Raw genomic sequence first — 24,643 nt, 5'->3', positions numbered from 1 at the left:
TTCTAAAAATTTACTCTACCATCGAACCTCTCTCGTTCTCGAATCTTCTGCGAACTCAAACTGCAACCCACCCTCTCTGACGCCTCTCCTCCGTCCATCCTTTCCGACGCGAATCCGGCCAGCCACTAGCAAGCCACACACAGAGAGAAGTAAGCACATCTTCTCCGACGCGAATCAAGTCCCAAAATCAAGGTAAGGGTTTCTGATTTTCGATGGGTTTTTGTTCTTTAGGTACAACATATTGACTTTTCGACTCAATATTCTCTCTCTCTCTCTCTCTCTCTCTCTCTCTAAATCAAAGTTTGAGTCCAGACTCTTGATTTTCTCAGCAATCAATTCAAAAAAAAAAATCATTCATTTCCAGGGCCATCATAGAAGCTCTTGTCAGCAGGTACTCTTCTTCTTAAACCTTTCACTTCTTTAGTCTGTTTGCTTATATACATACATATATATATATATAGATATAATGTATATATACACATATATTATATATTTGTTTGAAGGTGACTGGGTTGTTCACAAGGATGTTTTATTGGATATTCTTTTGATTTCCTGCATAACCAAGGATTTGCATATATAATACTTGCTCTTATAAAATTCCCCAATTTTTTTATTATACGTCCCAATTTTTACCATTTATTTCATTTGCTTAAGTTTGTTTGAATTTTTACATGGAAAGACTTGCTAAGTTATCAAAGCTAGGTACAACACAGTAGTGATCCCAGTAATGTTTTTATTAGCCATCAGAGTACAAGCCAATGAATTCGAAATTGAAGCGTCAAGAGGGAGTTGACAGGATCAGTGAATTGCCAAATGCACTTCTTTGCCACATACTTTCGTTCCTTCCGATATTAGATGCTGTGCATACTACCATTCTGTCAAGAAGATGGAAGAACTTATGGACTTCTCTTCCCGAACTTGAATTTGATGATGAGGGGTTCAATCATTCATGGACTGAATTGAATCGTTTTATGATGTTTGTTGATCGTGTACTTTTCCTTCATGACTCAACAGACATCAAAAAATTCAGTTTTAAACTTTCTAGGCATAGGCAATGCTGTAGAGGACCAACATTGGAGCACTTCATTCATATTTATCGTTGGATCTGCACTGCTCTTAGGCGCAATGTTGTTGAACTTGATCTTGATCTTTTGGATTACGATTGCAAAAGATTTGAGTTGCCTCAAAGCCTCTTCTTGTGCAAAACACTGGAGATTTTGAAGGTATCATCAACTTCTATTACCTTTGCTCCTCCTACATCAGCGTGTTTCCCGAGTCTCAAGGTCCTAAATGTCTATGTAATGAAACTTGATCATTCAGTTGCAAATCTTTTTTCTTGCTGCCCTGTACTTGAAGATTTGAATATAGATGTAAATTCAAAAGTAGCAGTTTCAAATGTAAACATCTCTGCACCTAGATTGAAGACGTTAAGAATATGGTTCGGCAATGACTTTAAACGTAATTTTTGGGGCGATGATCGTGTCCGGTTTTTTATTAATGCTCCAAATCTTGTAAAGTTAGCAATTGTGGCTGGCGATTTTTTCTCGTATATTGATTTGGAGAATGAAAAATCTCTAGTCGAAGCAAAAGTTCTTTTCAGGCATGTAGATGAAAATTCTCGCCACATTGCTGATCGTGCAACTAAGTTGCTAGCAGGAGTTTCCAATGTTAGAAATCTCTCAGTTACGGTTCCCATTTTGAAGGTAACTATGCCTTAGGTTGCTTTCACCTGTTTACGATTTTTCTTAAACTTTCTTGTTCTTATTGTTCTTTCAGTTATATCAAACACTAATTGTGCTTGTGACTGGAAGCTTTTCTGTTTAAGTTTGGAATGTTACGAGTTCAACTAATCTGTTATGTATTTGGTAATATTTTGTCTCAGCATCAACTTTTGATTGATCAATAATCTTTCGTGCAGGCTTTGTATCTGCCTACTTTTGAAAATTTAATCCAACTGGAGCTGATTCTTCGTGATTGCAATTACTGGGAGTTTCTAACAGGATTTCTGAACAATTGCCCTGTCTTGAAACATTTTGTCTTTCAAAATAATGTAAGATGTACTTTCTCTTGTGCAGCTTGATTTCCAACATGCGGCTCTTAACGATTCTTATTTTTTCTGTTCTTTTAAAAATATTGGCAGGGCAACACATGGTATAAGGAGGAACATGAGCGTCGATGGAATTCAGGCTACAATCCACCAGACATCGTGCCTCTTTGTTTGTTGTCGCATCTTGAGACCATCTCCATAAGGGAGTTCAAGGGTCAGCGAGATGAGATGGAAGTTGCTAAGTATTTGTTGAAGAATGGTGAAGTTTTAAGTAGGATGACTATTTATACACGCACTTCTCCAAGAACAGGTAAATTTTTGTGTTCGGAAGATGAGATGTACAGGAAATTTTCAACATTTGAAAAGGGTTCAAAGAAATGTCAAGTTGAATTTGTAAAGAATGTGCGATATTAGGATATAGAGGGGGTTCAAGGACGTGCTATTGTCGTTAAACAAATTTCTCTGTTGATGGAAGATGACTCTTACCTAGTTTCGTACGGCTTTCGTTCTTGATTTTTGCTTCTGTAAAATTCTAACGTCTAGAGATTGTGTATGAATGTTATTTATGAATTTGTAGATAAATTCTTGAAATTATTGAGCAGCGTAGTTTTTCGATTGTGGAATTCCAAGCTTCCTCAGACGAATCATATGATCTGTTAATTGTATTTTCTTTCGTAATATCTATCGTCCTTGGTGCAGCAAAGGGAACTCGTGACTGATAATCTCACAGGAAGGAGTTGTCGTTTAATATTTCAAGCAATTGGTAAGTTTGGAACAATTAATCTTTCTAGTCAGAATAAGACAAGCATTGAATAGTCTCCACTGTCACCGATAATATCCATATCTATTTTGAAGTGCTTTTAAAATGACAGAAAGCGTTTTCAGTCATTTTAAAAGCATTTCCAAACGAGCCGTTGGTATGTATATGGTTCTCAATTGAGAAATTGGACAAATTTGTGAAAGTTCAAAATGTATTAAGGGAGAATATTTATCAAAAGCAATTAGGAATAACGGAAACTTCTAATACAATTTCAACCTGGAGAATAAGTAGCACCCTTGCCTCTCCAAATTCAGTTGATCTGATCCGACAGTAGAGCATGAATTATACATAGGGAAATTGTGATTATGCGATGTTTTTAAGAAATTGTAAGGTGTCAATGAATGGAGCGTACGAAAATCACTTCTGAAAAAAGAATTACAAGAAAAATAGTGCGTAACTTTCTTGTTCTTAAACTTCTGAAAAAAGTTTTTGACCAAGACATATATAACGTGCCACAGGACGAAAACAGAAGGCTCAAAGGAGACTCTTTTTTATCATCCAATATCGGAGTGATGCTCCAACTTTTTTCTCCCGGCCTGCACACGCCAATTTCCATAGAAGAAAAAATTGCTGCCACCGTACATTCTGAAATATTTGAACTGGATAGTGCAATTTTATCAAGAAAGCGGTCGGCTTTTCCATCTCCATATTTTTCGAAAGATGGATTTTTTGTCGAGGAAGGAAGTTCGTGTTTGGCTCCTGAAAGAGGGTTTAGTAGAAATACTTCAGAGTTTTCTTCATTGACCATAACCCAACCAACCTTTCTGGGAACTATGAAACCGCCCTTCATTTTGCTTAGACAACCCTAACTTGATAACTTCACCCTCAGGTGGTATGGAGAACTCGAAGTAGTTGTAACTTGGTTGATCTCGACTTGTCGATGGACAAATGGCAAGTGGAATTGCGGAGCACTGCCTAATAACCAGGGGAATTGCGGAGAACTGCGGAGGTTCTCCACGATGACCTTCAAAGGTGGCGGTGTCTGGTTGATGTCCTTAACCTTACCAGCGGATCCATCTACAACTAACCGTAGTCATTTCAATCAATCCCAATATCCAAAAACAATTCCAAAATTCTTTTTTTTTTTTTAAATTGTTATACCCCTCACACACTCACGCGCATGCGAGATGCCTTTCTTTAAATTGTTATACTAATACTGATACTACCTTCGCGATTATCATCTCTCATCCCGCAAAGCTTCTTCCATTTAGACACGATTATCACGATCATGTGGCTTTCATTTGTATTGCATTGTCCCCATCATACGTGTTTGGGATAAAATCTGAACTTTGGGCCAGAGAGAAAGTCGGCCCAAACCCAAGGCCCAGAGGAAAACTTAGGAGGCAGGAAAGAGGCTTTCGGCTGGGCACAAGTTACAAAGGCCACCTGCTTACCTGCTCAAAGACCACAGGGGGTAGGTTATTCAGTCACTGCACAGCCCAATAAAGTACTTTATTGGTGGCATTCATGTAAAAAAGCTAGTGAGTCATCACCCAACCGCATTCGGGCACCGCTTTTGCTACAGGAACCCAAGTTGAAGTCGTCTATAAAAGGAGGAAGAGAAGACAGAATTAAAGACACTCAAACAAACAAACAAAAGCCAAAACTCTGCTCAAGCCAGATTTGCCTTCAACGAAGCTGTAGTCAGCACAAGCCTTCATCCCGTTCGGGATAAACCTTCCCAAACCCCTGTAATAGCTCTGCTACCTTGTTCTTGGTGGTATCGATTCATTTTGTATCCTCTTCTCCCCATCAACCCCTTCTGAAAGCTTTCAGACCTTTGATAGAGCCACAAAGATAGATTTTGTAAGAAGTTCAGCTTTGGCCGATAAGGTTCAAACTTACCCGACTATCTTTGCTCTGTCTTTGTCTTTTCTTTCTTTTAAAAAGCACAATAACATGTTATATATTCCCAGTTATATACAAGTTATTTCTAGCAAAGTCACAATGAAAATGAGTCTTCAGCACTTGAATCTGATCTGAATCGCGTCAGAGTTCAGATCAGATCTGAGGCTTAAGCCCGCGGGCATGTAATTTAAAGATCAGTTTAAAAGTCCTTGGCCTCAAGGCATAAAAAAGAACTCTATGTGGACTCAACCCATCCACGACAATCCTTGATAAGCGAGAAGTCCGAAGTTACTTGGGGCGCAAGTAATCAATCTATTTCTCCGTTTTGTTGCTATTATATCTTGATTCGTAGAAAAGGCTTAAGCATAGAGTGAATTCTGATAGAAAGCCTCAAGGCCTACACCTAAGGCCCCACGAAGGCATCTATTTAGCTTCATTTTATGTTGCGGTCTAGTTGGTCCGAGTATAAAGATTAACTCTGATGGGAAGCCTCAAGGCCTATACCTAAGGCCCTACAAAGGCACTCATTTGGGTTTATCCTACCTCTTGGATTCAGATAATCAAAGGTATAACAGTGATAAGACTCTGGCAACCATAAAAGACCAAATATGATACATCCAAGCGCTGGTTTAGTTTGACAGGAAGCCTCAAGGCCTATACCTAAGGCCCCACAAAGGCACCTGTTATATCTAACTTGGTTTCTCGGGCGTATACATATTCAATCAAAGCTTAACACCCATTCAACATCTGCCATACTGAAGATGGCAGTGGCACGCCTGAGCACGATAAAGTTAATCTTGATTGTGAGCCTCAAGGCCTACACCTAAGGCCCCACAAAGGCACCCTTTCAAATTAACTTTGTCCTTCTCTTTCAGAACTGCCCGACGAGCCTTGCCCGAAGTGTGTCTTGCCCGACCAAGATCTGCCCGACGAAGGCTTGCCCGAGCGAGCCCGAGAAGAAAGCAGGAGTACGACAGATACCCTCAACCGACGCCATTCTCCCAGGGGAGCTGTGTGCTCGTCCGCCAGGAGATTCCTGCGACGAACAATACGTATTTTTTGTTTTTTGATTACTTGTAAACAAAGGTCATATTGGGGTTTATTTGAATGTTTAACCATATATAAGGGCTTCTCCGTTACTATATAGATTAAGGTAAGGGGGGGAAGGTTTCAAAACTTTTATAAAAATTTAGGGGAGGGGGAGTTTGGAACCCAGGATACATGAGTGGAATCGCAACACTCTATTCACTAGGATATTGAATCACATGCAAAATTTCAAAACATAGAAAACGGATAAAAGAGTGAATTACCTTGAACCTCATAGGGAAGATCCAAGTCCTTGTTCATCTCCAGAGGCGCCGACATGTCGAAGTCCGAGTCCATTTTGGATTGAGGAACACTGCGGATGTCTCTTTGCATAGAAATCGAACTCCAATACTTGCATGGGATGCATAGAATTAAAATTCCTCAAAATTCCTCAAAATTCCATATGAATGCACCCTCTTAAACAGAGTTATTGATAATCAAACTATACGAAAGAGTGAAAGAGAAAGAAAGCTCCCAAAACCCCTTGTATCGTGCTTGGTACTGTTTACTTTTAATGAAAAACCACATTTATACCTTTCCCTGGTACTATTCACTATACTTTTAAAAATGATTTTTCATTAAAAGGGAAGTTTTTTTTGGACTTTTCGTTAGTTTTCTTTTATAATAAATGTTGCATAGAACCCTAGAAAAACAAGAGTGGGCATAGTGAATTCCTTGCCCAACAAAACATCTCAACTGGATTAGGCCTAGGCCATTGGATTTAGGCGTTTGGAGGCCATTTTACAAAAGGATAAATTTGTCAATAACACTTCAAAGAGGGTGGGAAAGTAGAATTAGGGTTTAGGACCTTAGGTAATCACATGGTACATACACACAGCTTTGTATAAATTCTCAAGAAGTCATGGATGATGAATGATGATCCCCAACAAGAGAAGAATAAAATATAAAAAAAAGCAACGTATTAACTTTTTTCTTCTGGAAGCATACGCTACACTAAATGGTGGTGAGAAAAAATGCACTCTTTTCTTCTGGTTGAATCCTGAAAAAATTGAATTGAATACCACTTGACAACAAACTCATTTAAAATCATACTTGGATGCACATGAATTTATAAACTCCTTTGAAATCTCACAGAATCCTATTCCAATACACCCCTAAATCAATTTTTTTTTTTTTGGAATTCAAATATCTTTCCAAATCAATCCCTACATGATCAATTACAATTTCAAATCATATGCATAATCAATTAAATCAAAATTTGAATATTTCCGAATTAATTCTTATCCAATACATAAAAATATTGTTGTATTAAAAATTAAAATTAGATAAAAAAAATAAAAATGTAATTTTTAATTTTGAACGCTAGACTTGCCAAACAGAAAAGGAGTGTGCTATTTACAGTCTACTAAGATTCTGAGTTTTGCACAAATATAGAGCCCAGGTTTATCAGGAGAGTAGCCTAAAAAGATAAACCCTCAAGTGAGTCTGCGGAATGTTCTCATTTTCTTAGCATTTTCCCACCATTTCTCAGCAACCAATCAATGGTTTTCCTATTTCCCTGCAAAGGTATCATCGTGCTGGGCCATCTCTGAATCTATTATCAGGTAGTTTAATTTTTATTAATTTGAAGAGTACTAAGTACATGTATTTTTTTGGGGTCAACAGTACATGTATTTGGTTAAATATGTATGAAATTCTACTGACGGTAAAAGCTTCTTGGCTTCTAAAGTTACAGCAATGATTGCAATCTTTACCGTGTTTTTTTTTTCTTTCCGAAAACCATCAGGTATAAATGGAATCAAAGTCAAAGCGTCAAGGAGTTGACAGGATCAGTGAACTGCCGGAAGCGCTTCTTTGTCACATACTTTCGTTCGTTCCAACTATATATGCTGTATGCTGTATGGACCACCGTTTTGTCTAAACGATGGAAGAACTTTTGGATACATGTTCCCTATTTAAACTTCGATGAAGACGATTTCCCAGAAATTTATAAGGTTTGTAGAAACTGTATATTCGATAATAATCATTTGAGGTATTACAATTTATATTTATACACAAACTATGAGATATCTTCCTAGTGGTTACAATGAAACGGAAAATCAATTATATCCTAATAAATGCTAATAACAATATAACAGCTAAAACAATAATGTATTGTCCTCGAAGACCCTTAACTATGCTAACTCCTGTAACCCCCTAACACTCCCACGCAAACTTGACTCCGGAGAGGTGACAAGTTTGGAAATAAGACGTGAAAACCGGTCAACTGGTCATCCTTTGGTGAAGACATCGGCAGCTGAAACGTGGACGGGATAAATTGAACCTTGTGACTGCCAGAAGCGACTCGTTCACGGACAAAATGATAATCAATCCCAATGTGTTTTGTGCGAGCATGAAACACGGGATTAGCAGCTAAGTACGTGGTAGACAAGTTGTCACAATTGAGTAACACAGGACGAGTGAGCGGACAACAAAGTTCAGTTAAAAGATTTTGAATCCATATAGTATCAGCGCATGCATAGGCAACAGCTCGATATTCGGTTTCGGCACTGGAACGAGAAACCGTTGACTGTTTCTTGGCACTCCATGAGATGAGATTGGGTCCCAAAAATATGCAGTAATCGGATGTGGACCGTCGTGTATCAGGGCATCCTGCCCAATCCGCATCGGAATAGGCAATTAGGAAAGAACAATCAGGAGAACGACGAATAGGAAGACCAAAACCAAGAGTGCCTTTAAGTTAACGTAATATCCTCTTAACAGATTCAAAATGAACATCACTGGGAGATCCCATAAACTGAGCAACATGTTGAACCGCATATGAGATGTCGGGGCGAGTCATGGTAAGGTATTGTAGGGCACCAACAATGTGTCGATAAAGTGTAGGATCGGCAAGTTTAGTATCATCAGTACGAGAAAGTGTACCTTTCGAAGCCATGGGTATGGAAACAGGTTTACAGTCCAAGAGATTGATACGTTTGAGAAGATCAACTGTATATTTGTTTTGAGTAAAATGAACTGAATCCGTGTGATAATTAACCTCCACCCCAAGAAAATAATGCAAACGCCCCAAATCTTTGATGTCAAATTCCGCTCCCAAGGTGCTAATAAAGGTCTGAATATGAGAAGAATCACTACCAGTGAGAATAATATCATCCACATACAATAATAAAATCAAAACACGGGAATTGTCTTGATAAACAAACATAGAGGTGTCAGCCTGACTTTGACAAAAACCAAATTGTACAAGGAAAGAACTAAAACGTTGAAACCATGCCCGTGGAGCATGCTTGAGACCGTAGATGGCCTTATGAAGTTTGCACACATGGTGAGGACGATCTGGATCAACAAATCCCGGGAGTTGTCGCATGTAAACTTCTTCAGAAAGAGAGCCATGCAAGAAGGCATTTTTGACATCGAGCTGTCGAATTGACCATCGAAAAGAAACAGCCAGACAGAGAACAGTGCGAATCGTTGTAGGCTTGACGACAGGGCTGAAAGTATCAAAATAATCAACGCCAGACTGTTGATGGAACCCTTTGGCAACGATACGTGCCTTGTACCGTTCAAGTGTGCCATCAGATCGCCGCTTAATTTTGAAAACCCATTTGCAACCAACCGTATTGATTGATTGATGAGGTGGGACCAAGGACCAGGTACCCTGATGAATAAGTGCATTATATTCTTCAAGCATGGCCTGTTTCCATTCCAGAGAGCGAGATGCTTGGGTGTAGCAAGTAGGTTCAACATTCATGTCCACTAAGGCAGCAAAAGCATGAGAAACGGGATACCGAGTCGTGAAGTTGGCCTGATATTTAGGATTGGGCTTAAAAATGTCAGTTTTCGAACGAGTGACAATGGGACTGCGAGGTGGTGAAGCAACAGCGGAAGAACCATGGTCTGTAGAGTAGTATGCGGTATTGGATGGTAGTACGAAAATTTGAGATGTAGAGAGAGGCTGTGCTGGCCACACAATTGGATCAGGGATAGGTGGGACAGACATGATAGCTGTAGATGCGGGCAGGTTAACTGTAGGCGGGTCTGCTGCAGATGGTTCGGTAGGAGGACAACTGGAGGCATCGAGTGGCACATTTGCTGTCGGGGCTTGCTGCAGTGGCATGGTGTTGTCGGTGCTTGTTTCAGGTGTTGTCGATGCTTGCTGTTGTGGCACGGGCCAAGAGACATGTGGTGGGACAAATGGAGTAGAGACTTGATTAGGCAACAAGCCTACGGGAACGACGGCAAGCGGTGAAGAGGAAACAGATGAAGGGGCAGCATCATAATAAAACTGATCTTCATGAAATTTGACATGCCGTGAAATATAGAGGCGTCCAGTAGGTGGATGGAAGCACCGATACCCACGATGTTTATCACTGTAACCAACAAAAACACACTAGAGAGAACGAGGTTGTAATTTGTGAGACACATAATCTCCAAGATAGGGATAACACAAGCACCCAAAAATTTGAAACATTTTATAATTTGGGGAATGACCAAATAAGGATTGATATGGTGAGATCCCATGAAGAACAGGTGTAGGAAGTCTATTAATTAAATAAATTGTCGTACAAAAAGATTCAGCCCATAAGGTGTGAGGCATGTGAGCAGTATGTAAAAGAGTACGACCCATATTAGCAATATGGCAATGTTTACGCTCAGCCAATCCATTTTGTTGGGGTGTATGAGGACAAGAAAAATGATGCACGATTCCATTAGTAGCACAAAAATGTTTAAACTGCAAGTTGTCATATTCCTTACCCCCATCACTCTGGAATTGTTTAATAGACAAAGAGAATTGATTTTGAACATAAATAACAAAAGCAGAAAAATGATCGAAGACTTCGGACTTCAGACGCATGGGAAAAATCCACGAATAGCGAGTGGAATCATCAGTAAATAAGACATAATATCGATAACCAGAGACGGAAAGAACAGGAGACATCCACACATCAGAATGGATTAAATCAAATGGTGCAAGGGAACGGTGTTGATGAGGTGAAAAGGAAAGTTTCATTGATTTAGATAAAGCACAATGGCTACAATTTGAATGCAATAAGCGAGAAGGAGAACCTAACAATGACTTAGATGTAAGAATAAACTCTAACAGTTCATCAATCTAAAGAACATGGATACAACCAATTAAATGACAACTCCACTAAACCAATAGATGAACAAAAACACGAGAAAAGCTCGAGAACTTACCTGCAGAATTGGAACCAGATGAATAAGCCATTGCGACTTCACAGCTTACCACATGTAAGAATAAACTCTAACAGTTCATCAATCTGCAGAATTGGAACCAGATGAAGAAGCCATTGCGACTTCACAGCTTACTGCCTTCTCCTCTTTTACAAATCTCAATGGTTCTTCCAGACAATAGGACTTGAAACTCTATATAACCGTATATTGCAAGAGCAGTGGCATAAGCTTTTATAGCACTTCTATTGTCATTCCCTATCAGAATAGACTTAGGATTCAAACATCACAATTGATACAACATATCAATCCCAAACATGTTCTATTACCGAGTTCTAATCCCACAAGGATTATTCAGAATCTCACAAAACTTATTCCAGAAGGAAACCAAATAAGTTAAGGCTTTTGACCAAGACTTTTCCATATCAATCTTAAACACAAGAACTGATTCCTTCCATAACTCATACTCATAAACTTACATTCTCCCACTTGAGTATGAACATGCAAAACCAGTCTTTTAAGATTTATAGAAATGATCACCAAGTCCAAAATCAACAAGCTCACAATCACACACCAAAATACATTTCAAAATATGGAATTCAAGAATCTAATCTGTACAACACATAATCGATCCAACAATCACAACATATTTGATCTATATATTCATGTGAAACAATTTTAGAGTAATACCAAAACATTACTCCCACTGATATTAGCCAACTTCATAACAGAATACTAATTATCAGAACACATTTATCAAACTCAATAGTATAATAACAATTTATAAAGAATGCTCCAGCAAAATCCAAAATGATCTTCTTAGCAATCTCAACTATTATTAGATAAACTTGTCTTCTGGAACAATTAATCACATAATTGGAAAAATTGAACACCAAAATAAACTACCAACTAGATAAGCATAACTAAGCCAACTAGACTACTTTAGTTCTGGGAATCTTCAAGCTCATCATTGCCATGTTCTAACTGAACAAAAGCAACTATCTTCAAGCCCTTAAATAGTACACTCCCACTTATCTAGGCCATACTTAACACAACCAAGTTAAGTACAAGTTAATAGCAACTATATTAACTAAAAATCATTCCAATACAATGAATGACTAATCTGAATCCATATGGAAACCAAATTTGTTTCCTTTTGAATGCTAACATCATAGGATCCTTCTCATTACTTAAACAAATTAAGTAACACAAATAATTCAACCAATTGCTTCAATAAAACCATAAACTGGTTTTTAAGCATCCAAATGAATTATTATGGTCGGCCTAAATACTCTTAGCCTTATGCTTACATTCGAACATATGATTCTCCCACTTAAGCATAAGCAGAATGTACTGCACAACCGATAAAGAAACCGGAGATATGAACCAATTGGTTCCCGATTCCTCCCCAATTGCATAATCTCAGTTTAGTCATAAATACCTAAACTATTATGCAAACAGTCTATGTATCAAAAGATAGTCACAATCCATTTGGAAAAACTTATCTCACATAAGCCCAAAATCACCAGTTTCAACAATGATCAAAATCAGAATAGCAAGCACAATATTTTTGCATTCAATTTGATCCTAACTAGTTCAATATCCATCGAGCAAAATCAACCAAATTTGATAATGCCTAGATATATATCACAACAATATGTCTTGATTAAAACGAGATAATCAAGACCACTATTTCTTCCTCCCTATTTGTGATTTCAACCAAAACATAATAGCGGAAACATGCATTATAAATGAAATCACAAATATACATATACAATAAGCATGCATCTTAAACTCCATGATTTTCACAATACAATAAGCACAGGCTTCCTTATGAATTCATAAGTTAAATCAATATGCATTTGGCAATGTCAATTTGTGTTGTACAAAAATATAGACAACGTCTCACATAAACTAATTTGTTTATCATCCTTGTATATGGATGACACAAGCTAATTCTCAAAATTCATATCTTGACCTATATAATCATACAAGTAAATTTTTAAGGCTAAGATCAATTATCGCCACAAAATTTAATTTGAGTCAACTAATGAAAATAAGATCATTACAAAATAAAACCCAAATTCAATGTACATATTCAATTAGCAAGAAATTCCCTACATGATACTCGAACCAAAACTAATGCATTTAGTTTATGTATCATAAATAGGAACAATGTCATCCAAATTCCATTAGTTTAATATTTAGAACCACTTAGTCATTAAGCATATATACTTGCCAACATTCATTTAGACAATACCAATTTATGGAGTACTCGTGCAGTCAAAATGATTCCATCCCAATTGATATTCATCATATGTCCCCAACCAAACAAACAAAAGAGAACAATAGGTGTTGTATATGAACAAGTTTTATCCTACACCAAGACTAATTTAATCAGAACCATAGTCTCTTTAATGAAAAATCATAGACTAAATGTTACACTAACTTGTTTATGCAACAAAAGATGATTTCAGACATCCCACATAAATCACAAGTTGGCATCCATAGGGATTTCGAGTTTAATCATGCCCTCACAGTATACAATTATACAGGCATACTCGAAATAGCAAAAGCCCTAATTCATCATGCTCAAACTCATCACACTATAATCATGCATATAAGAGAACAATTAATCATGCATGATACAATGAACTAAGTTACCTGAATGCATCATTGGATCCATCTTCGTCAACCCGATTGCAATTCCTCGGCTCCAAATAAATGAAACAAATTATCCATCAATGCTCGAGACCCAACCACGTGGATTGCCATCACTCCAAATTCCCATGGACCTCGTACCATTACAGATTATCGAAGTGAATTGCCATTATTATAGACGCGCCGATCCAAAATCATCACCAAAGTTATCAGCCAGAATATCGTTGGCACCAATTCCCGGAAAAAGACAATTCTCATTCAGATTTCAATAAAACAAGAGAAATAATAGAACAATGAACGAGTTAACGTCAATATGAAGGGCCATAATGATAATATAATCTCAATATGCAGGTAACATGATCTTTGTTCAATGGTTCCGCAAAATTGATTAATGAAATCAAAACTATGAACCCTTTTAAAGATCCCTGATTTCCATCTTTTTCACCACTAAAATTTTAGCCCATTGAATCAATTTAGTTATATACATATCCTTGAATTTAAGGATATACATAGAGTAAACAATTGCAATGATATCCACAAACAACATTAATTGTTCTAACTGCAATACTATTTGTCATACTTATGCAGAATTGGTTAGCACCGATTGTACAACATAAAACAATAAGACAAAACTTATTTGGTTGATTTCTCATTAGTTATACCAGCGGAAGCAATTTGTAACAATCTATGCAACCATTCAACTCAAAACTGCCTCGGCATCCAAGGTAATCAGAAAAATACATAACAGTTTCAAGTTTTCCTTTTAGCATGACAGTATGCAAAACAAATTTAAAAATTGAAACCTCGGGTGCGAATTAGATCATAATTCATACCTTTTGATGAATCGTATGAATCATGGCATCAATTTTGACTAAAAATAAGATTTGAATGAGTGATGAAAACCCAGACTTCGAAGAACACCATCGAAAGCGTAAAACCCAGATTTCACTATTCCTTTTCCAACGACTCTTTTATAAACAAAACGACATCGTTTTGAGTTCATATATTTCTTAAGAGTCCTAAGGCTTAGTTCGAAAACCCAGACAGTGCAACTTATTCCCAGATTCAATGGTTTTCATGAAGAATTGAACTTAATGGTTAGAATCCTAGGCTCTGATACCACATGTAAGAATAAACTCTAACAGTTCATCAATCTAAAGAACATGGATACAACCAATTAAATCACAACTCCACTAAACCAATAGATGAACAAAAACACGAGAAAAGCTCGAGAACTTACCTGCAGAATTGGAACCAGATGAATAAGCCATTGCGACTTCACAGCTTACCACATGTAAGAATAAACTCTAACAGTTCATCAATCTGCAGAATTGGAACCAGATGAAGAAGCCATTGCGACTTCACAGCTTACTGCCTTCTCCTCTTTTACAAATCTCAATGGTTCTTCCAGACAATAGGACTTGGAACTCTATATAACCGTATATTGCAAGAGCAGTGGCATAAGCTTTTATAGCACTCCTTGTTGTGCTAGGATAGCACCAAACCTTATGGAACCAACTCTTGATAACCCACATGAAATATATCAAATGAAAATGCAAGAACAAAATATAAAAGACACCAAGATTTTAACGAGGTTCCTCAACAGTCAGTGTAACTGGAGTACATCCTCGGAGCAGTAGGAGCTCACCCAATAATCTACTATCAACCAAATGGGAGTTTACAAAGTGTTGGCAATCTCACAACCCAAATAACCCAATACACCCAATAGCTCTCACACACCACAGAAACAAATAGAGAAAGAAATATAATGAATAATTTCTTCTCTATACATATAGCTCAAAGCTATTACAACAACAACTACCTTGGTGGATGATTACTAACAAAAAAGAGGAGCACTTTCTTCTTCTCTTGTAAGAGGGGCTGCTCCACTTCTATTTTTTCTTCTTTGTTTTCTGATGCACTCTTCTCTTCTCTCTCTAATTTCTCCAAATACAACAACCCCATATTAAAAACCAAAACCCACGGGTGTTATGGCCAAAACAATTCACTTTAGACAAGGTGCCATGTTTTCCTCCCCAAAACATGGAAGGGACATAATTATGTTGTCTTTTTTCCTTTTGATTTGTTTAATAGCCACTTGGCCACTTATTTAACAATCTCCACCTTGGCCAAGTTCCGAAAAATGTCATGATAAGCCAACCAGCACAATTAACACACAACATCACTCCCAAACACTAGCAAGAGAACAACTCATGCCGAGCCAAATGCTAAAAAAAAAAAACTCCTACTGCTCAACGCCTTCTTTATATAGGCATAATGTGAGCCAAGTTCAAATGGTGAACAAACTTGGCTACACCAACAACCGTAGTCAACATATCAGCGGGGTTGTCTTTAGTTGGAATCTTCTGGAGAATGATTTCTCCTTCACCAACAATTTCACGAACAAAGTGATAATGCACATCTATGTGCTTGGTCCTCGCATGATGAACCTGATACTTAGCCAAATAAATGGCACTCTGACTATCACAATGTACCTCCACCTGCTTCTGATCAATCCCCAAATCTCTAATCAGCCCATGTATCCAAATGGCCTCCTTTATAGCTTCAGCAACTGCCATATATTCAACCTCTGTAGTAGACAAGGCAACAGATGACTGCAAAATGGACCTCCAACAAACTGGTCCTTTAGCCATAGTAAACACATAACCTGTAGTAGACTTCCTTCCATCCAGATCACCTGCATAATCTGAATTAACATAACCAATTGCAAAATGACCAATACCAGAGTCATCTCTCTCAAAGCATAAACCAACATCTCGAGTACCATGGAGATATCTCAATATCCACTTAGCTGCTTGCCAATGCTCTTTACCTGGATTATGCATATATTGACTCACCATGCCAACTGCATGAGCAATATCCGGTCTAGAACATACCATTGCATACATCAAACTACCAACCAAATTTGCATATGGTATATTTTTCATTTGTAGCTTCTCTTTATCAATTTTAGGACATTGTAGAGAACTCAATTTAAAATGAGGAGCCAAATGGGTACTAACCGGTTTGGTTGAATCATGAACTCCAAACTTCCGGATCAACTTCTCAAGGTATTGTCTTTGATTCAAACTGACCAAACCCTTCTCTCTATCTCTAGTGATCTCCATGCCAAGGATCTTATTCGCTTCACCAAGATCCTTCATCTCGAACTCGTTCTTCATTTGTTTCTTCAATTTCTCAATCTCTTCAACATTCTTTGAGGCAATCAACATATCATCAACATATATCAATAAATAAATGAAAGACCTATCTTGCAACTTCTTGAAGTACACACAATGATCATATTGACTTCTAGAATAATTTTGGCCTCTCATAAATTTATCAAACCTCAAATACCATTGCCTTGGAGATTGTTTCAAGCCATAAAGTGATTTCTTCAATTTGCAAAACAAATTTTCCTTCCCTTTCACTATATACCCATCTGGTTGACACATATAGATCTCTTCATTCAAATCACCATGTAGGAAAGCCGTCTTCACATCGAGTTGCACAAGCTCAAGATCATATTGTGCAACAAGAGCTAACATAATACGAATTGAGGAATGCTTCACAACCGGAGAAAATATTTCATTGTAGTCAATGCCCTCCTTTTGTGCATACCCTTTAGCAACTAATCTTGCTTTAAATCTCACATTGCTTTTCTCATCAGCATCTTCCTTCTTGGCATACACCCATTTGCAACCGATAGCTTTCTTGCCCTTAGGCAATTTAGCTAACTCCCAAGTCTTGTTCTTCAAGAGAGAATTCATCTCATCACCCATGGCATTGCACCACCTCTTCTTCTCCTCACTCTGAATGGCTTCCTCAAAATTGGATGGAATATCATCAATGATAATAGGAAGAGCAAAAGCAACATAGTCACTATACCGAGCTGGCTTGGTAATTTGTCTCTTTCCTCTGTTCTTGGCAATAGACTCTTGAGGTGAAACTTGCTCTTCAACTTGAATAGAATCTTCAAGTTCAACTTCTTCAACATCTTCATGGTCTCCAACTTCTTCACTTGTAGTGGCTTCGACATCAGCGGAAATAGGATTTGAAGTACCAGAGGCAACTTTCTCAAGCTCCACCTGTTGGACATCTTTCACATTTTTCTCAGAGACTTTGTACATACTTTCTTCATCAAATGTCACATCTCTGCTGATTACAAGTTTTTTCATCTCTGGGCACCACAACCTGTAACCTTTGACACCACTACTAAAACCAAGAAAGATAGCCTTTTTGGCTCTAGGATCAAGTTTATTTTCAGTCACATGAAAATAAGCAGGTGAACCAAAAATACGGATATAGTCATAATCAGAAGAAGGTTTTCCAGTCCATACCTCCATTGGTGTCTTACCCTGAACAGCAGCTGAGGGTAACCTGTTGATGATGTGACATGCATAATTAACTGCCTCTGCCCAAAATGACTTGCTTAAACCCGACTGAGACAACATACATTTAACCTTCTCAAGCAAGGTTCGATTCAATCTTTCTGCAACTCCATTTTGTTGTGGAGTTCCCCGAACACTAAAATGTCTCACAATCCCTTCCTCTTTGCAAACTTTAAAGAAAGGATCGGATGTGTATTCACCACCATTATCCGATCTCAAAATCTTAATCTTTCTCCCAGTCTGGTTCTCAACCATTTTCTTCCAACCCAAGAAAATGCTTAACACCTCACTCTTGTGCTTCATAGTGTAGACCCAAGACCTTCTTGAATAATCATCAACAAAGGTCACGAACCAATGTCTACCACTCAAAGAGGGAGTCTTTGTAGGACCCCAAACATCCGAATGCACATAATCAAGAATGCCATTCGTCTGATGTACAGCAGTACCAAACTTCACTCTAGTTTGCTTTCCCAAGACACAATGCTCGCAGAAATCAAGCTTACAAGTCGTAGCACCTTTTAGAAGACCTTGTTTCACAAGCCCTTGTAGAGCTTTCTCACCAGCATGGCCTAATCTCATATGCCACAGTCTAGTAGTATCAGAATCGGATGTGCCCATATTTTCTGAGACTACAGATGCTTCACCTGTCACAGTGCTTCCTTGCAATAAATACAAATGGCCACATTGAGGAGCTTTCATCACAACAAGTGCACCATAAGTAACTTTCAATGTCTGTCCATCTGAATGAAACCTGAAGCCCTTGGATTCCAAAGTACCCAAAGAAATAAGATTTTTCTTCGAATTCGGTATATATCGAACACCTGTCAACACTTTAACCATGCCATCATGCAACTTCAAACGAACTGTACCAATCCCTTTTGTTGTGCAAGGATTGTCATCTCCCATGAACACAACACCACCATCAAACTCTTTCAAGCTTGAAAACCAATCCTTGTGAGGAGTCATATGATGAGTACAACCCGTATCTAACACCCACTTAGTGGCACAATCAAATGATGAAGAAGTGGTTAAAGCAAAATTAAAAAGATCTGTTTCAACCTCAGCAACATTGGCTTCAGAACTTTCTTTTCCTTTGGTCTTCAACTTAGGACAATCTTTCTTCCAATGGCCCTTATTATGACAAAAGGCACATTCATCCATTTCCAAGGTTTTTCTACCTTTAGAGTTTCCTCTAGGTCGAGAGTGTGATTTTTTCCTACTAGTAGAGGACCTCATCTTCGATGATCTAACTCTAACAAATAAAGCTTCAGAGGTACTATCATGATTTTTATCTCTATGCCTCATTTCATAATTCATCAAGGCATTTGACACATCTTCAAATTTCATAGTTTCTTTACCATGCATAATAGTGGTAACAAAATGCTCATAAGAGTCCGGCAAGGAATTCAACAATATTAAGGCCTTATCTTCATCCTTAATATTCTCATCTAAATTTAACAAGTCGGCAATCAACTTATTAAAAGCATCAAGGTGTCTAATCATTTTTGTACCTTCTTTGTATTGAAAGCGGTAGAGCTTTTTCTTCAAGTGTAGCCTGTTCTCTGCACTCTTCGTCATATATTTGTCTTCCAATTTTTGCCACAACACACTTGCTACCGTCTCTCGCATCACAAAATACTTCTGAGTTTTTGCAAGGCACAACCGAATTGAAGAGCAAGCCAACAAATTTAATTTTTCCCATTCCGGCTTCGACATAGCTTCCGGCTTCTCTCCCAAAGCGGCAAGTAGATCTTGTTGAGCCAACACATCTTTGACCTCACATTGCCACATCCCGAAGTTGTTTGTGCCATCAAACTTTTCAACTTCAAACTTTGTATTTTGCACCGTAGTTCTTGCAAACCCGGAGCTGTTTCCAAAAGGATTTTCATCTTGCCTGTCTGACATCTTTGGCAACTAGACAGTACCCAAGAGCAACCAGTGCTCTGATACCAATTGTTGTGCTAGGATAGCACCAAACCTTATGGAACCAACTCTTGATAACCCACATGAAATATATCAAATGAAAATGAAAGAACAAAATATAAAAGACACCAAGATTTTAACGAGGTTCCTCAACAGTCAATGTAACTGGAGTACATCCTCGGAGCAGTAGGAGCTCACCCAATAATCCACTATCAACCAAATGGGAGTTTACAAAGTGTTGGCAATCTCACAACCCAAATAACCCAATACACCCAATAGCTCTCACACACCACAGAAACAAATAGAGAAAGAAATATAATGAATAATTTCTTCTCTATACATATAGCTCAAAGCTATTACAACAACTACCTTGGTGGATGATTACTAACCAAAAAGAGGAGCACTTTCTTCTTCTCTTCTAAGAGGGGCTGCTCCACTTCTATTTTGTCTTCTCTGTTTTCTGATGCACTCTTCTCTTCTCTCTCTAATTTCTCCAAAGGCAACAACCCCATATTAAAAACCAAAACCCACGGGTGTTATGGCCAAAACAATTCACTTTAGACAAGGTGCCATGTTTTCCTCCCCAAAACATGGAAGGGACATAATTATGTTGTCTTTTTTCGTTTTGATTTGTTTAATAGCCACTTGGCCACTTATTCAACACTCCTATTGTCATTCCCTATCAGAATAGACTTAGGATTCAAACATCACAATTGATACAACATATCAATCCCAAACATGTTCTATTACCGAGTTCTAATCCCACAAGGATTATTCAGAATCTCACAAAACTTATTCCAGAAGGAAACCAAATAAGTTAAGGCTTTTGACCAAGACTTTTCCATATCAATCTTAAACACAAGAACTGATTCCTTCCATAACTCATACTCATAAACTTACATTAGAAACTAGTGAATCAAGCACTCGGTTGGAAGGATGACCAAGACGACGATGCCAAAGAGACGAAGACACGACAACAGAAGAGAAAGCGATCTTGGGTTCAGTCAAGAGTGTAGGAAAGATGGGATAAAGACCATCTTTACATAGGCCCTGAAATAGAAGAACACCAGTTTGTAAGTCACGAATGTGATAACCCCAAGGAAAGAAAGTAATACTTACATGCATATCATTTGTGAATTGAGCCACTGATAAAAGATTTTTATGAAGAGAGGGAACACGAAGAACATCAGAGAGACGAAAAACATAAGTGCCAGAAGAAAACAAAACATTACCAGACTGAGTGATGGGGAGGGTGTCACCATTACCAACAACAACATTGTCAGTTGGTGTATAAAAGGCACCGGGGGGAAACAACTTAGCATCATGTGTCATGTGATTGGTAGCACCGGAGTCCCAATACTAGTTAGGATCAGAAGAGGAAGCAACATGCATGCCAGCAAAGGGACGAGATTGAGGACACTTGGCTTGAACATGTCCAAATTGATGGCAATGCCAACATTGGACTGGCGGACGAGGTGGTGGAGGACCCAGAAGACCTAGAGCATTGAAGGCAGGGTGCTGTTGACGGTAGTAGTTTTGTGCAAGCCCATTAAAGGGACGGATGGGTGGCCTTTGGGCAGAGGGATCACGAGCACGGAAAGGGCGCTGGCCACGCAATGGACGTGTTGCTATCATGACAACATGTGAGTTTGTAGGATTGAGTTGGGCTGTAAAAGCTTGTTGCCCCTCAAAAGCAAGCAGTTTGGTGCGGAGGTCTGAAAAGGGTGGAAGTGGTGGAAAGTGTAGAAGAGTCGTCACAAGCATCTGGTAATCAGGTCCCAGACCACGGAGTACATAAGTAACCAAGTCAGAATTGGACACAGGCTCTTGAATAGTAGTGAGTTCATCAGCCAAACTTTTGGCCTGAGCAAGGTAGTCAGAAATAGTTTTTGAGCCTTTGGTGAGAGAGAAGAGACGAAATTTTAGTTGGGCAGCATTGGCTAGTGATTGCTGCGAGAAATTTTGCTGGAGACAATCCCATATATCTTTCGAGGTGGAGAACCCAATGACTTGAGGAAGAACAGTTTCAGAGAGTGTGGCACGAAGAATACTAATAAGGCTTTGATCGGTTTGGAACCAAGATGTGTATTCAGGATTGGGTGGTGGAGAAGTAGTAGTTTTGTCATATTTTGAAGAAGAGGACAAAGTAGAGGGAGGACATGGATAAGATCCATCAACAAAGCGCCAAAGATTCTGGCCTAGCAAGAAAGGTTTGACTTGGCTTTCCCACACAAGATAGTTGGTATCAGAAAGTTTGACAGAGACAAGATGAGAGATATTAGGAATAGAGAGAGGGGAGAAGGCTGAAGAGGACGCACTACCTGAAGCCATTTCAAAAAAAAAACTTCAGGCTCTTGATACCATGTAGAAACTATATATTCGATAATAATCATTTGAGGTATTACAATCTATATTTATACACAGACTATGAGATATCTTCCTAGTGGTTACAATGAAGCGGAAAATCAATTATATCCTAATAAAAGCTAATAACAACATAACAGCTAAAACAATAATGTATTGCCCTTGAAGACCCTTAACTATGCTAACTCCCGTAACCCCCTAACAAGGTTGATGACAAAACTCGCATCATGAACTTTGTTAATCGTATAGTTTCCTCTCATGGCTCATCAGACATCCAAAATTTCTTTCTTCGTTGTACGCGTGAACAGGATTTCAGTGCTAAGGATTACTTTCACATTGGTAGATGGATTAGAACTGCCGTTAAGCGTAATGTTGTTGAACTGCATCTTCATTTTACCCTTGACAGTTCCAACCCTAGTCGTGAATTCAAAATCCTTCAAATTCTTCTCAGGCTAAAACCCTAGTGGTTTTGACGGTGTATTCAGATTGCATTACCTATGTTACTACAAAAGAGTGTTTGCCGAGTCTAAAGGTCCTCTCTGTTTCAATTGTTTGGCCGGACACTGATTCCTTTACTTCCCAGGGGAAATTTGTTTTCTTGTTGTCCTGTACTAGAAGAATTAACTATAGATCTGACTTTAAGACTTCATGATGTCTTGAACTTCAATATATCTGCACCGTTATTGAAGACGTTAAGAATCTCGCTGTCATTGGACCAAGTACTTGATTAAAGCCCCAAAGCTGGAAAATCTTTATCCCAGTGACAATGTTTTGTCAAGTTGCTTTTTGGAGAGTTCAGTATTTCTAGTTAAATCTGAAATTCATTCCAATCAAGATTTGAATATGAAGAGTCTAGCTATTCAAATGAAGATGGAGATTGGGACCTTCCAGATGAAAGTCTTGGATTTTCTAACCGGGCAACTCCATCCCTGAAAAAAATTTCGGATGTTAAATATCTTTCTTTTTTGGGCGAGCCTTCACGGTTGGAGGTAAGTGTGCTCTATCTTATAATTGATGAAATTGGGGTTCCATCATAAAACCAATTGGCAATATGGAGAGTAGCTCAAGACCATATAAGCACATAGCAAACCTTGTCCCTCACCGATATGGGACATCTCTCAACAAGATTCTCATATTTGTTCCTTCTAAAATGAAAAAAAAAAAATGAAATAAGTATATTGTGGATAAGAAAATGTTCAATTTCTGTATACATTTATGGTGGACCAAAATTTTCTTAATGAAGGGGTGTGATCTTCGTGCTTTTGTTAATTTGAGGCAATTGGAGCCGGTTCATTCTGGCGGCGCTTATGGGGAATTGCTAAACGAGTTGCTCAAGATATTAGCTATGCTGGAGAGTATCTTGTCTTATGAAATCAAGTAAGATGTATTTCCACTTATTTAGAGTGATACCATCATGCAGCTTTTAACGATTCTAATTTCATGCGTTCTTAACTTGGTATACGTGTGTTTGAACTTGTCAGTATTCCAGTTGTATGGAACTATTCTCAAAGCACTCAAAGGATCAATGGAGTCCACCAGAGCATGTGCCTGATTGTTTGTTGTGGCACCTTGAACCTATCTCCTTGAGCGGATTTCTACGAAGCCAGGAGGAGATGGAAGTAGCCAAGTATTTGTTAAAGAACAGCAAAGTTTTGAAGAAGCTTACTACTTATCCCTGGAGGGATATTCCTAGAGGTCAATGGTAAGAACAAGAGAAGGTGGTATACAAGGAACTTTGTACGGTTAGATGGGGTTCAAAGACTTGTCGAGTTGAACTGATGTAGGATACGATTGTAGGTTTAATAAGGATTTAATGTTTGCGAAGTCTACGATTTTACAATATGTTTCACCTTCGCTGTTAAATTTTTTGTCTTTCTAGTTTATTGCCGCTACTTGGAATTGCTAACGGAGTTTCTCAAGAGATTAAACCGTTTATAAAGTTGTGAACGCATCATTTTGTTTGTACAAGATGAATCTGTTTGCAATCGGTTGTTCTCTACTGTTGAATTGTCTTGTCAACTCTGTTTATCGTCTTCAACTAAAGAGTGATTAGGTTATGATGGTCATTCAGTTCACACTTCATGTATTTGCAATAGAGAATGTGCAATTTCACTTAACTGTTATTTTCCCTTCTTTCTATATAGATAGCGATCTAGGAAAGTGGTGATCATTGGAGAAAAATTCTGATTAAATTTCTTCTTACTTTCAACAATGTAAAGGAAAATCAAATGTCGGAAGACAAGTTGCTTTCTTTTGGTCTTTCATAGAACCTGGGTCCTATATGTTTCTGTTTAGAGCGGGCTTCCACAGGTAAAATATTGATGAACGAAACGAAGCAACGGTTAT

At 38.2% G+C, this 24,643-nt stretch overlaps 1 protein-coding gene and 1 pseudogene across 4 annotated transcripts; both read left to right on the top strand.

Moving 5' to 3' along the window:
- Window positions 1–2,641, top strand: LOC126590062 (putative F-box/FBD/LRR-repeat protein At4g13965). Of its 4 annotated transcripts, none has more exons than XM_050255554.1 (5): window positions 1–192; window positions 330–391; window positions 748–1,703; window positions 1,919–2,050; window positions 2,141–2,641. In XM_050255554.1, exons 3-5 carry the CDS (start codon window positions 759–761, stop codon window positions 2,459–2,461), a joined length of 1,398 nt encoding a protein of 465 aa, XP_050111511.1. In that variant the 5' UTR covers window positions 1–192; window positions 330–391; window positions 748–758; the 3' UTR covers window positions 2,462–2,641. The 4 variants fall into 4 exon arrangements, with proteins under 4 accessions (XP_050111511.1, XP_050111510.1, XP_050111509.1 ...); XM_050255553.1 differs by having other exon boundaries at window positions 302–391; XM_050255552.1 differs by having other exon boundaries at window positions 2–192; window positions 741–1,703.
- A 4,913-nt stretch (window positions 2,642–7,554) lies between these two features.
- LOC126590064 (putative F-box/FBD/LRR-repeat protein At3g49030) lies at window positions 7,555–24,081 on the top strand (annotated as a pseudogene).
- Window positions 24,082–24,643: the final 562 nt, after the last annotated feature.

The sequence above is a fragment of the Malus sylvestris genome, chromosome 11 (genome assembly GCF_916048215.2).
Source record: "Malus sylvestris chromosome 11, drMalSylv7.2, whole genome shotgun sequence".
Classification (NCBI taxonomy): Eukaryota; Viridiplantae; Streptophyta; class Magnoliopsida; order Rosales; family Rosaceae; genus Malus; species Malus sylvestris.
The sequence above is the reverse complement of the archived record's forward strand: the minus strand, read 5'-3'. Positions and strand labels throughout refer to the sequence as shown.